The following is a 13,426-nucleotide window of genomic DNA, read 5'->3' on the forward strand; positions in this document are numbered from 1 at the left end:
TGATCAGATTTTGGTTAAAACCCATATCTTCATCAGAGATAAATGGTTATGTATAATGGGTTAAAATATAAAGATCTGGGGAATGATATCGGGGGAGAGGGTCGTTTCTAATTCTTAATGTTAATTTGATGTAGAGTGTCTAATTATCTTTGTCTCACTCTATCTCTCATTCATTACTCTCATGTGGTATGAATTATCCAGTTCTGTAGAATTTCAAATGAAATTCCTGAATGAGAAATACATAGTTCCATCCCTTTCCTACCCTTCTTTGGCACTAACTGCCAGAAGAGTGTATCGTTCTGTTCTGCCTATCCATGTTGTAAAGTTTACAGGAGCAGCTCCCACAGGTAGAACTGATGTTGTCTGGTCTTGCTTGAGAATGGGCACAGAACTTATCTCTTTCTGGTGTCCTCTTGCCCACAGATACACACCACATTCACCAATATTCATTTTTTCAGGGTAATCTGTCTTCATCTGCCTTTCTGTCTTTGTCTTTTTCTCAAATGGCCTGAATTTGGGGAGTGAGAAAGGTGTAATTGATTGTTTCCTCAAGTCAGAAGGCTACAATGGGTATTTCATTTCTTGTCTAAAACAGAAGTCAGGACAATTTGTCACTTCCCAGAGCATCTCACTGAGCTCAGTGGAAAAGAAAAAAAAAAAATAACACCCATATGATTGTTATAATATAAAAATACACTGTAGCTAAGAAATATAAATATTCTGAAATGGATTAACTACTTATAAATACACTTAAGTGACTAATTAGGAAATGTGGGAATTATGTCAGCAGTACTTGAGGCATCTTCAACTCTGACATCTAGCTGTGAGACTGTTTCAATTCCGTATGCTGCCTTGGTTATACTTAATTCACTCCACTGTGTCACAGATGTTTATTTTTCCACATTTTTATCCCATTGTCGTCTCCAATACAACCCCTCGTGGTCTCATAATTGGTGAGTACTGTTTGTTAAATACTCCTGACATCCTTGTGTTCAGGAAGCAGAGGAAAAACCTTCCCAGGAAGCAAGTTTGAGTTCACTTAGGGCCAGGTAACTCAGTTTGTATCCATACCGGGATAAAGATAGTGTGTATCTTCTCTGTACCATAGGAGAATGAACCAATATTCTGAGCATGTTGGCATTTCTAGTTTGAAAAATTTTAACCTGGAGAGATGGTTATAAGAAATATGCTAGGTGGCTTCAAGAGTTTTGAAGAAGTTAGTAGAGAGTCCTTGTTCCAAGATGTTCCAGAAAGCAAAATAAGAATGAATGGGTGAAAAACATTAACTGGAATACTTGAACGAAAAAATAACTTTCTAAAAATTACAACCCTAATGCCATGAAATGAGCTGCCTTCAGTCGTAAACTGCCTTGGATCATCTAATGGTGATGTTGTCCAATGGATTTCCACTCAGACTACAAAATCAGATCAAGTCCAATTGAACTTTGAGAATCCATGATTCTATGAAATTTTTTCCCATAAGAAAAACAAAAGAAAATTTGAAGTCAATTTTTAAAGGAGAAAATTTTAATATATTTTATCTTATTATACATTCCCCCTAAATTACAAAGTCAATTGCTGCAAATATATTCTGCTACAAAGCTTTCTGTAAGAAATATCTCTATAAGAAAATACATCTCATTAACATTTCCTGTAAATAAATTACTTCAAATAATAATTTTTGAAGGGATGTACATAAGGGAAATAATGCAGAAACCAGATTATAAATGTAATTGTTATATAGGAAGCATTTGACTAAAATGTTCCATTTTTATGTTGTCAAACATATAGAATCCTGTTTGCACAGACTATGGTTCTTGGATAGATAAGCTGAAATTTTTTGTTTTTACAGACATGTAGGGGAAAAGTAAATCTTGATTATCCTAGTAGATGTGTGTGGGAAGCTGAAATTCTTAATAGACAGGCAGGCTTGGATTCAATTTCTACTGGGAGAACTTGAATTTGAGACTAAAGATGAAGGTTAAGTAAAATAAAATTAAGGAGTGATTTTAAGTCTATAAAAGAAAAGGTCAGAAGTAACAACTATAACTTTTTTGCTTTATGCTCTAGACATAATATTTAGAAGTGAGTAAAGTAAAAAAAGTGATAAAATAGTTTCAAAGGATGAAGAACCTGTGGTTTTATAGGTTAGCAATATGTAGATTTTACAAGTTATTCCATGTACATACTTTTTTTATCTCAATGGATGCAGAAAACAGAAACTATATCTTTGGCAAAAAACAAAAAGCTGTTGTATGGAAAGGTTGGTGCAGAAAAATCAGACGTTGCCACCAGCCAGTTAGAAATGAGGGCAATGGAATCTTACTGTGCACTGCCTTTCTTGGAAGTCAATTTTGTTAGAACTCTTCATATCATTTTAGAACCTCAAATGGATAAAATATATATTTTGAGGTCAACTAGTGACCTCACACTGTACTCATCTGTGTGGTGAGTATTTGAGGGAGCAAATACCATAGAAAACTGCCATTTAGGTTGTGCAGCTTTCGGACTCAAACACAAAGAGTCATTTTGTTTCAGACATATCTGTGTATTGCCCAAACCTGGATACTTGACAAAGATTCCCCCATTTCCTTGCTGGCTTCAGTGCAGGACAGATTCCGCTCCAGTTTGTGTTATCAGCTTTACCCTGATATACTGCAGAGTATGTAAAGAATAAGTGTATTTACCAGTCTAATGCTATCAACACAAAGGTAATGTCAAAGCTTTAAAAAGCAACCATCTCTCTATTATCTTCATTTCCCATTTATTTTGGATATCTTATAAAGATTTGTGACCTGTGAAGATTTTGCTCTGCGCTTTTCACTACCATTGGGGTTAGGTTGGAAAATAACATTTATTCATGGTAGGAATCGCATACAATTTAGAAATATTCAATGTCATTCTTTAGGAATCTGAAGGGACTACTTTTGTCTTGTTATATTGGTTCTTATTAAGTAGAGGTGAAAGTGAATATTGGAAACCATAAATAAGCAGTTTGAAGAAAAACAAGTTGTTTATTTTTCTTTTCTAAAGGCCTTGATAAAAGACCTGCAATCATTTTGAAATCATTCGGGAAATATCAACTGCTTTCTTTCTTGCCTACCAAGGCCTTTAATTGAACAGAAGTAGTGTTCCAATTTAAAAGGTAATCTGTGTTGGAAATGAACTCTTCTCCGTGTTTCATTTCCTATTTAACAATTTTTTTCATGTTTTAGATCTTATTGTATACCAAGATATACTGTATTTTATTAAACCATAACTTTGAATAGAAATACGGCTTTTAGGTTATTTTACAGACAATCGCCAATCTGAAGGACACCGATCCTCCAGCACAGCCTAAACTCTGAAAGTCCCAGGGTGTTCGTCAGTAATTTTCACTGTGCTTTCTTTCTTCTTCAGTAATTGCATTTTCACAAGTGTGTACATTATTTACATAAACAAGCTGCGTAATGGAAACACACAAGTTGCACCACATTAGTCACCCTTTCCAATCAGCTTAGTTCCCATTTTTCTCTCTCTCTGTGATTTATACTCTTATCACATGCCTTACATTAGCCATTCTTCTGAGATCCGAATCCTATCTTCCACCTGCTATGATGCACTAAATGCACAGGCTCACAGTCTGCTTGGGATGCATTTTCTCTGAAGTGATCATATTTTCTGACACACGTGGAGTCTCGCTTTGGAGGAGTAGGTGGCATCTTTCCATACTTTACAAGACAGGCCTTTTGCACAGTCGCACCGCTGGAAAATTTCCAGCCCATGAGAGCCCTTCTTGCGCTGTTTGGTACAGACTTCCCCCTGATGGAGCACTGGCTTGCAGATCTTGGTCCAGAAGTGACGAGCACAGCAAAACCCTTCAATGCAATCTGACGATCGTAGGCAGGGGTCTCCTTCATGCCCTACAGGGATGATGACCGAAACACGTCACCACAACACTTCAGCAAAAATTTTACTTTACAGTCAGAAGCACATAAAATATTTTCACTTATGCTGTCTTCCATAATGTCTTGGATTCAAAAAAATGGGCTCTCCCTCTAAACCTGTAAATCTATTATTGTTTATTTTCATATTTGCTGTGTGAATATCAAGTTTAATAAATAGCTAGATTATACTTTATCTTTTCTTTAGTTTGTCATGGTCTACTTCTAGATACTTCCCTGATCATCATCATCATTATTATTTTTTTACTAGATGAGTGCAAAATAAGAAAATAAAAATAATTATTTTCAATTTAATTAATTTGATACCTTCTTGAGAGGTGTAAACAAACTCTGATTCAAGGAGGAAGTTGAAATTCTCAGGATCTCCTAAGATCATGTATCAGAGTCTAGCCAGGAAAATGGAAACTGATTCTTCAAAACAGAAGGTATTTAATACAGAGAACTGGTCACACAGGTAGTGGCAGGGCTCAGAAGTATCAGAGGATGCTAAAGCAGCACAGCAGGAAGCTACTACCACATTCAGACTGGAGGATCCAGAGGAGCAAATGATGGCAGAATTGAGGACTCGGGTCACTAGCTGGAATGACAACTCATCAGGCCCAACTGGAGGGACTAAAACCCCAAGGAGATACAGCTCTGCCAGAAACACTGCTGGAGGCAAGGAGAACATGTTGGCTTTTTCTTTCCCCTTCCTCTCAGTGTCCCACCACAGGCAAACCCATGTGGCCAGAAGCATAGGAAATGCAGCCTAGAAAGAGGTGTGATACAGAGAAAGGACAGAACGCCCCAGAATCAACCAAGAACCTGCCACAGAAAAACATGTGGAGCTCTGGCTGGTGTGGCTCAGTTAGTTGAGTGTTTTCCCATGTACCAAACGGTCACCAGTTTGATTCCTGGTCAGAGCACATGCCCAGGTTGTGAGCTTGATCCCCAGCAGGGGTTGTGTAGGAGGCAGCCAATCGATGTTTCCCTTTCACAAGGATGTTTTCATCTCTCTCTCCCTCTCACTTCTTCTCTCTAAAATCAATAAAAAAGATATTGAACAAACAAACAAAAAAACAAAAAACATGTGGAGCCCTGGCCCATGTAGAGCCCCCACATCCCAGTTGGGTTGATGTGTAACCTGTATAAAGAAGTGGTCAGCAAACTTCTCTGTTACATACAGATTAGAAATCTTTTTGGCTTTTTAGATCATATGTGTCACAATTCTTCAATTCTGCTGCTGTCTTGCAAAAACAGCCATAGATAATGTCTAAATAAATGAGCAAGTCTGTGTTACAATAAAAGATTATTTACAAAAACAGGCAGCAGGACCGATTTGGCTCATAGGCCATGGTGTTAGAATCCTGGTCAAAACGGTCATCTATCATCCCAAATGTAACCAATTCCACTGTGTGATGTGGGCACAACTCACTAGCCATCCGCATAAGATTTCTTCCTACTTGCTGTCATAAAATTGTACATATAATTATATATAAATAAGTAGTAACTTTGAAAATATACAGTGACATAGACATCTAGAATAAAGAGAAATACTCATGTATTAACAAATTCATGTGAACTTGGTGGAGTTGGAATAGGAGATATGGGTAAAGGACTTAGGCCTTTAAGAGTGTAAACAAAGGATAATTGAAGAAGAATTGTCAGTCTCTAGTCCTATCCACGTGACCATTTGTATTCCAGGTCGGACTAATTGGTCAGGTATCTTATATGATACTTTCTTTGCAGGAAATGAAAATGTGGGGAAATAGGTTTTTTTTATTCAAGCAAGTTGGGGAAATACAATATTTTAAAAAGTTAATCAGTTTTCCTCATTGCTGAACTTCTCAGAGTCTTCAATAAACCAATGTTTATTATAAAGTTCCCAAAATGGTGAGGTACATTATTACAGAACTCTTGAACACAGGGCACTTTTATTCACAGAATGTCTTGAAAAAGTACTGCTCCACAGAATATACTTACAAGAAGCTTCCTTTAAAAATGGATTTTTTTAAATTTTTACTACTGGTAATAAGGTTCATACTTTTAAATTTTGTCATTAGGCATTAATCTTCTCAAATATTTTGATACAATGAAGGGGATTTATGGCCATACATAACTGCACTAGAAACCAATTATTTGTAATAAATTGCTTTATGAATATTATGTTATCTGGTTGTTTAGTGAAATAAAATTTCTCAATCTGCAAAGGTGAGAAAGGCTAAAAAACACAGTGATTAAGTCACATGGAAATACACATTTTCTTATTTATTTTTCAGAATGCTTTCTTTACCTTTTGATATGTGATCAAAATGTTGTATAAGGAATTTCTTCTAAATCCCATGTAAAAAAACAGGAATGTTAAGAAAGTGACATGGTAGATCAGGGTATTGCACTTCTTGTAACACATATTTACTAACAATTTAAGATCTCTAAAACAGCTTTAAGAATCTTTAAATTTAAGAATTAATAAACTCATGCCCTATCCAGTTTTGTTCAGTGGTTAGAGCATCAGAATGAGGCCTGAAGTGTCCTGGGTTCAATTCCAGCCAAGGCCACGTACCTCGTTTGCAGGCTCCATCCCCAGCCCTGGTTGGGCCACATGAGGGAGACAATCAATGGATGTGTCTCTCTCACATTGATGTTTCTCTCTCTCTCTCTCTCCCCCCCCCTTCCACTCTCTGAAAAACAATGGAAAAAGTATTCTCTGGTGAGGATTAACAAAAAAAAAATTAATAAATTCAGTTAAATCCTTGCCTTTAAAACATCTTCTTTGTATTTTTCTGAAACCAATGGAGTTAAGTAAGTATAGTTACTGTGCTTCTTTATAAAAAGTAGACATAGGACTACAGGTATTCCCTACCTTTTATATGTGACATCTTAGTGTGTGGTCTTCCTAGATTCTGCCATCCCAAGTCGTGGTTGGAGTAATGGCCATGGTTTCGATCTCGATGCCGAGTGCCATCCAGAGCTGGGATGTGAGGGGTTAAGATGCTCTCGGTGACTGGGATGCAGATGCCTGAAAATGGTCAGGTAAGAGGTTAGTTTTATTCAATTCTATACAGTGTGGTTTGTATCCAAGTATTCTCCTGGTGTGAGGCATGAAGCTCTATCTAATCTATCTATCTATCTATCTATCTATCTATCTATCTATCTATCTATCTATCTATCTATATCTATCTATCATCTATCTATCTATCATCTATCTATCTATCATCATCTATCTATATCATCATCTATCATCTATCATCTATCTATCATCATCTATCTATCATTATCTATCTATCATCTATCTATCTATCTATCTATCTATCTATCTATCTATCTAATCATCTATCTATCTAATCTATCTATCATCTACCTATCTGTCATCTATCTATTCATTCATCCATCCATTCATTTACAAATTTATTGAAACTGAGTATTGAAAAGTTTGTCCCTGAACCAGGCTTTCTTGATTGGCATCTTCTCTCTCTCAAGACTAAGTGATGCCCAGACAGCGTGGCTCAGTGGTTGGACATCCACCTATGATCCAGGAAATCAAGGTTCAATTCTTGATTGGGCACATGCCCGGTTGCGGCCTCGATCCTCAGAATAGGGCATGCAGGAGGCAGCCGATCAATGACTCTCTCTCATCATTGATGTTTCTATCTCTCTCTCCTTCTTCCTTCCTCTCTCTGAGATCCATAAAAATATTGGGGGGAAAAAGACTAAGTGACCTTGGGCAAAAGTCGGAATAAAAACAGAATTCACTTTAATAAGTTATTGTGAATACATTCGGAGGCTCAGAATAGTGACATAGTAAAGTATTAAATTGATATTAGCTTTTCATACTTTAAAAATGTCTGACCAGACATGCATCTTTGGGACACAGTTCCCTTTGTTCAATCAACAATGCAATTCTAATCTACACTGTAAAGTTTTCTAATGGTATGAGGTCCTCTGCCCTTCACTTCCTGTCCAAGGTATTTACAGCAGGTCTATGCCCAGAGGTGAGGAACAAGTATAGGAATATGAGCCTGATTATGTTGCTTGCAAGGCTAAGTGTATGTTTCTGATCACCTTCTGCAATTATTTAGTGGTTTTATCGCGTGTTGTCTGCAGTTCTTCATTTCATCATTAATGCTGAATTTTTGCCTATAAATTCATTGGGTGAAACCATGTTTATGGAATGGCTGGGGAATAGACTCCTATAATTCCTTTTGGAGGAACCAACCACTTCATCACCATCTGAGCGTGCCACCAGGCAAGGCCTTCAAAAAAAGGATACTTTGGGTATAAGAATCAATGTATGAAGTGGATATGAAATTGGAAGATGGACTCACAGCTGCATTACCAAATCACAGCAGGTTCTTTTCTTTGGTTCTTTTGCATGCCTTTGCTCATGTTTTTAGTGGAATAGAACATCTAGCTATTTACATGCAACTCTTCAACAGGGTAGATCCAACTCAGCATAGATTATTAAATACAGAAGGTGATGAAAGCCTAGGGAAACTAAGATTTTAGAGGTAATCCAGGAAATCTTATCTAAACTTGCCTGTCTGGAAAGGCTCTTTACATGTTGGGAGTTTATGGAGAAGGTAGACTAACATGAAAAGAAAGAGGACCATCAACACTGAGCGCAATCTTTACCATTATTGCAGCGGTTACCAGGGCAACACATGCCATCTCTATGGCAGCGCTTCTTTTTCCTTCGACACACCATGCAGGCTGAAGATCCTTGGTGGGGACTGTGGCAGTATCTCCCAACTTCACATTCCTTATCGCTGCTGCAAGGGTAGGCCTGTCGGGAAGCAGAAAAACAACAGCAAAAGCAAAGTAGATTAGATCTTTTAACTTATGAAGTTACTGTCTCAAATTATGATGAAAAATAAGTCATAATATACACCATTGTAATAATGTTCTGAGCATAGATCTTATATATAGACACTTACTTAACTGAGAACCTTAGAAATATTGATTGTTGATGGTGAAGATAAAGTTGACATTATTCATTTATTTTCATGGGCACAAATTTCAAGTTAAAATTTAGATTTTGCATTGTTTAATAGAGCCCTTAAGAATGACTTTAGGGGCTCAGAAGCAGTTACAATTCTTATATTGTCACTGATCTAAGGTGTGGATGGAACAGCCAGCTTAGCCACTTAGTTTTCATGTGCTAGACTAAGATGAGAGAAGGGTTAAATAAATTAACAAAGGGCTGTGCTAGAAAATAAAACGCTTATATTCATAGCAGCACAATTTACGATAGCTAAGATCTGGAAACAGCCCAAGTGCCCATCAGTAGCTGAGTGGATAAAAAGCCATGGGACATTCACACCATGGAATACTATGCAGCTGTAAAGAAGAAGGATCTCGTACCTTTGGGACAGTATGGAGGGACCTGGAGAATATCATGCTAAGTGAAATAAGCCAGGCAGAGAAAGACATACATCACATGATCTCGCTTATACGTGGAATCCAAAGAACTTAACAAACTGATGAACAGAATAGATTCAATGACATGGAAACATGAATCAGACTGACGAATGTCAGAGGGATGGAGGAGGGCGGGTGGGTGGAGGGGGAGAGAGTAACCAAATAATTTATATGCATGTATGCACAACCCAAGGACACGGACAATGGTGGGGAGAGGGACTGGGGAGGGGAATGAGGCAGGGTGAAATGGGTTATTGGGGAGAAAAAGGGACATCTGTAATATTTTAAACAAAATAAACAAAAAAGAAAAGAAAAGAAAATGCATCTGCCGAATTATGAAACAGATATTTTAAGAGTGACACTTCACAAGTCCTGCCTGTGAGGAGCAAGGAACAGCATCACTTCCCACGTGGTGGTGAGCAGCAGCAACAGCAGTGTTCTGAGTGGTCAGAGAGATGCTAAGCTCCAATTACATCATCACATTCTTGGGAACAAAAAAGCAGGCTCCTTACACAAAAGAACAGTTCTATACAGAAAGGATTTCCATTTCTACTTCCTTCCCTACCAAGCTATGTGTTCAGAAGGCACCTTAAACAGTGTCATATTACCTAAAAAAATAAAAACATATTCTACAATTATATACTCCTTGCCTCTTGGAAGTTATCGGGGCACATAAATTGTCCCTGTTTTCAGAAACTGAGAGTTGGTAAACTGAAATGTCACACCACACATCAAACTTACTCCTATTTTGAGAAACGTTGACAGGGAGACTTATTATGTCTTTTTTTTTTTTTTTTGGTAATTCATTCCCCCCCCCCCGGTTTTCAGGCTAATGCATAGTTATTTTTTAATTAAAAAATACCAGAAAAAAAAGCTATGTAGTTTTTAAAACAAGCGTAAGTGATATGAATATAAAACTGTGGGATAACATTTTTGTGACTCAAATGATGAGTGTGATTTGTGTACTTTACTTGTGAAATGAGGTTCAATGATCTAACTGGATGCAATGCTTTTTCCTTTCCCCATTCTCTCTCTTTCTCTCTTCTCTCTGTTTCTACTGTCGCCTTTTTTCCTCTGCCCTACTCCTTCTTATGTGTGTATACAATGTGTGTATACACTCAACATCAGTCCTCACATGGTTTTCATTTAGATGGGATCATCTTCAGTGAAAGGAAAGAAATATGGAATTGATGTGTGAGTCTGAAAACTTTACATGTGGTTATATGAAAAAATATATATACTTTTAGCTTCATGACAATGTACTGTTTACTCTCAAAAGAAAATAAAAAATAGAAAAACCACTAACTTTTTTCATTGAGAGTGTTTTCGAAGGACTGCACAGTGGCAATATTTGGTGCCTATATTATAATCAGTGCCAGATAAAGCTATAAAATGAATTTATATTATCGCCCTATTCTGGAACTCCATTATTGGGCTTATGGGAGAATCTGAATGAAGTTGAATTTGGAGTATTAGGCCACTTTTCAAGACTCCAAAACTTATGAAAACAAAACAAATGTCACTTCCTGCCTTGCTACACTCTTCCCCCCAAGCATTTTACTCCCTTCATATTTAAACCCACTCATTTTAATTGAAATACAATTCACATGGATTTGATTCATTTACATTTATTTCATCAAATTGTTTTGCAAGAAACATTTGATGTCTTACAAGTTGTTTTCTTCCTCAAAAATAGGACATGTTCTTTCAACAGAAATAAACACATGCTACCTAAAACATCATGTGCAATTTACAACTCAAACAAAAAATCTTCAAGAGAATCTGAATATAAAATAATACTTGGTTCCATTCCTAAAATAATAGTCTATATGGTGGAAAGCAAGTTGTTTGCTAAAAGCAGTTATGTTATCCAAAAACTGGAAAGCACATTACCATCTTCTCATTCTTAGTAGATAAGAAATAAAAAACGTTGAAACAAAACTACTGAATGTTATATAGGTAGTTAGGCAGATATGAGCAGAGCAAGTACGCTGGGCCAGGTGCAGAAACTCACTGGGGCAGAAAGCCTTGGATGCTTAACAAGGGGACAAAACTGAGAAAACAAGAGCCTCATCTCCAGGGTAACCTTTCCTCCCTTAGCATATCGCTGGTCGTGCAGTTTAGACCCCCTGACGGTTTCCTCCCTAAAAAGAACATCTAGACCTCAGTTGTACTTCAGCTCCAGGCCCAGAAGAGCAGCAAAACCAGACAAGTTATTCCATGGCTGCCTCAGGACTAGATACATTGACTAATGACCTACTGCCCGGGCACTGACCAATCAGTGGAGACCATGACCCTGAAAGAGCCCTCCTGGAAAGCTGATGAATATTCTATTGAGACCCTCCCCTGAGACCTCCCCTAAGACTTCCACCTGCAAGAGAGAGATAAATACACTCAAGATGAAGGACGCAGGGTGTGCTCTCCTCAGGGGAGCACGTCTGAGCCATTCCCTTCCTTCTTCTTCCCTCTAAGGGACCCCAACAAACTTGCAGCCAGGGGACCAGTGAGCAGCAGCAGCTTGTCCTGGGCTTACCCCCTGAACCTCTCTCCAAGGCCCCCTTTTCTCTGACTTCTCGGTGAGCCAAAGCAGCCCAGCCTAGACTCTCCTGGTACTTCTATGTCCTTCCTTGTTTCACTGTCTTAAGTATACTTTTGCTGTGGACAATAAGTTTTTAATTACTTTGCTACACTTTGTTTCTTGATTGAAATTTTTCCTTCAAGAAGAGAAAAACCAAGGTCTTGTCATCTCCCTAGTAACACAGATGATATTACAAAAAGTAGTATGCAAAGTGTCCTTTATTTGAATGAGATCACAGTAAAATTCTCACAAGTTTTTTTTCAGACAAAAGCTCATTTTGTCTGAGAAAATATTTTAGAGGGTAAGTAATTTTATTATATTTCAATATCTTTTTAAAAAAATATACTTTTTATTGATTTCAGAGAGAGGGAAGGTAAGGGAGAGAGAGTGATAGAAACATCAATGATGAGAGAGAGTCATTGATCGGCTGCCTCCTGCACGCCCCCCACTGAGGATCGAGCCCACAACCCGGGCATGTGCCCTGACCAGGAATCGAACCAGGATCTCCTGGATCATAGGTCGATGCTCAACCGCTGAGCCATGTCTGCCAGGCTCAATATATCTTTTAATTACCTTGAAACAGAAATTACACAGGCACAAATTGCATGTAGGATTTTTTTTAATGCAAGGTCGTTATTAATATGAATTTCTACTTGGAATGAAATCCCAGAATGTAATGTGGAGAGGAATTTTTTGACAAAAAACTTTTAATAATTGAAGTGCAAGGCTATGTTACACAACTTCTAGTATGCTTATGAAAATTCTAGTTCCAAAAAACAGCTTTTATTTGTGAATAAAATCAAGAAAGGATTAGACAAATTAATTGAAGCAGGTTTTATGAAAAGCAAGTGGCATTTGGGGGCATGCCTGGCCTCTTGAAATCAGTGTTCCCCAGTACAGATCTACTCAGCCGTGAAGTTTCCCTTGCCGTAGTCATTAGCAAGAAAATGCAGAACATGAGAAAATATGGATCTGACCCATTAATAGCAATGCTTGTGTTTTCAGCCCAATGAATTATTTTTCAGTAAAGAGTTTTAAACAAGACATTTTCAATTCAATGAGGACTCTCCAGCTTGCTAATGAAATTTTCTCGCCCTCTACATTAATCCCTTTAATATGTATGAAAATTATATCATAGTAGGCTAGAGAGGGAGGGAGGGAAAGAGGGATGGAGGGTGAAAGAACTACTTGGTAAAAGTAGTTGTGGGGGATCCTGAAGAAATGACTGTGGTGATTAACAGACCACTGAAGGGAATTATATACATTAATAAAAATGGCATTCAGAAACTTTCTCATGAAAAGAAATCTTTATTTTCCATTTACTTTGGCTCCAAATTTTTTTTCCTGCTATCATTTGATGATGGATTTCTGACTAATAGAAAGTGAACTTGAGTGCCTTACTCTAAGTTTCTATTTAACAAAAATAATAATATGGTTTCCTGATACTTATTTTATAAATGAATAAAAAGGCTCATTTATTTTATCTTCTATGGAAATTGTTCAGAGT

At 37.4% G+C, this 13,426-nt stretch overlaps 1 protein-coding gene across 1 annotated transcript in view; it reads right to left on the reverse strand.

The window, feature by feature from the left end:
- Window positions 1-1,506: 1,506 nt before the first annotated feature.
- DKK2 (dickkopf WNT signaling pathway inhibitor 2) overlaps window positions 1,507-13,426 on the reverse strand; it is a 100,770-nt gene continuing 88,850 nt past the window's right edge. Inside the window, exons 2-4 of the mRNA XM_081131836.1 lie at window positions 8,556-8,706; window positions 6,787-6,942; window positions 1,507-3,902 (exon numbers count right to left, since the gene is read on the reverse strand). Of these exons, the coding sequence (XP_080987962.1) occupies window positions 3,652-3,902; window positions 6,787-6,942; window positions 8,556-8,706 (558 nt within the window). The 3' untranslated portion in view covers window positions 1,507-3,651. The remainder of the gene's footprint in view (window positions 3,903-6,786; window positions 6,943-8,555; window positions 8,707-13,426) is intronic.

The sequence above is a fragment of the Miniopterus schreibersii genome, assembly GCF_964146895.1.
Source record: "Miniopterus schreibersii genome assembly, chromosome: 1".
NCBI classification, from domain to species: Eukaryota; Metazoa; Chordata; class Mammalia; order Chiroptera; family Miniopteridae; genus Miniopterus; species Miniopterus schreibersii.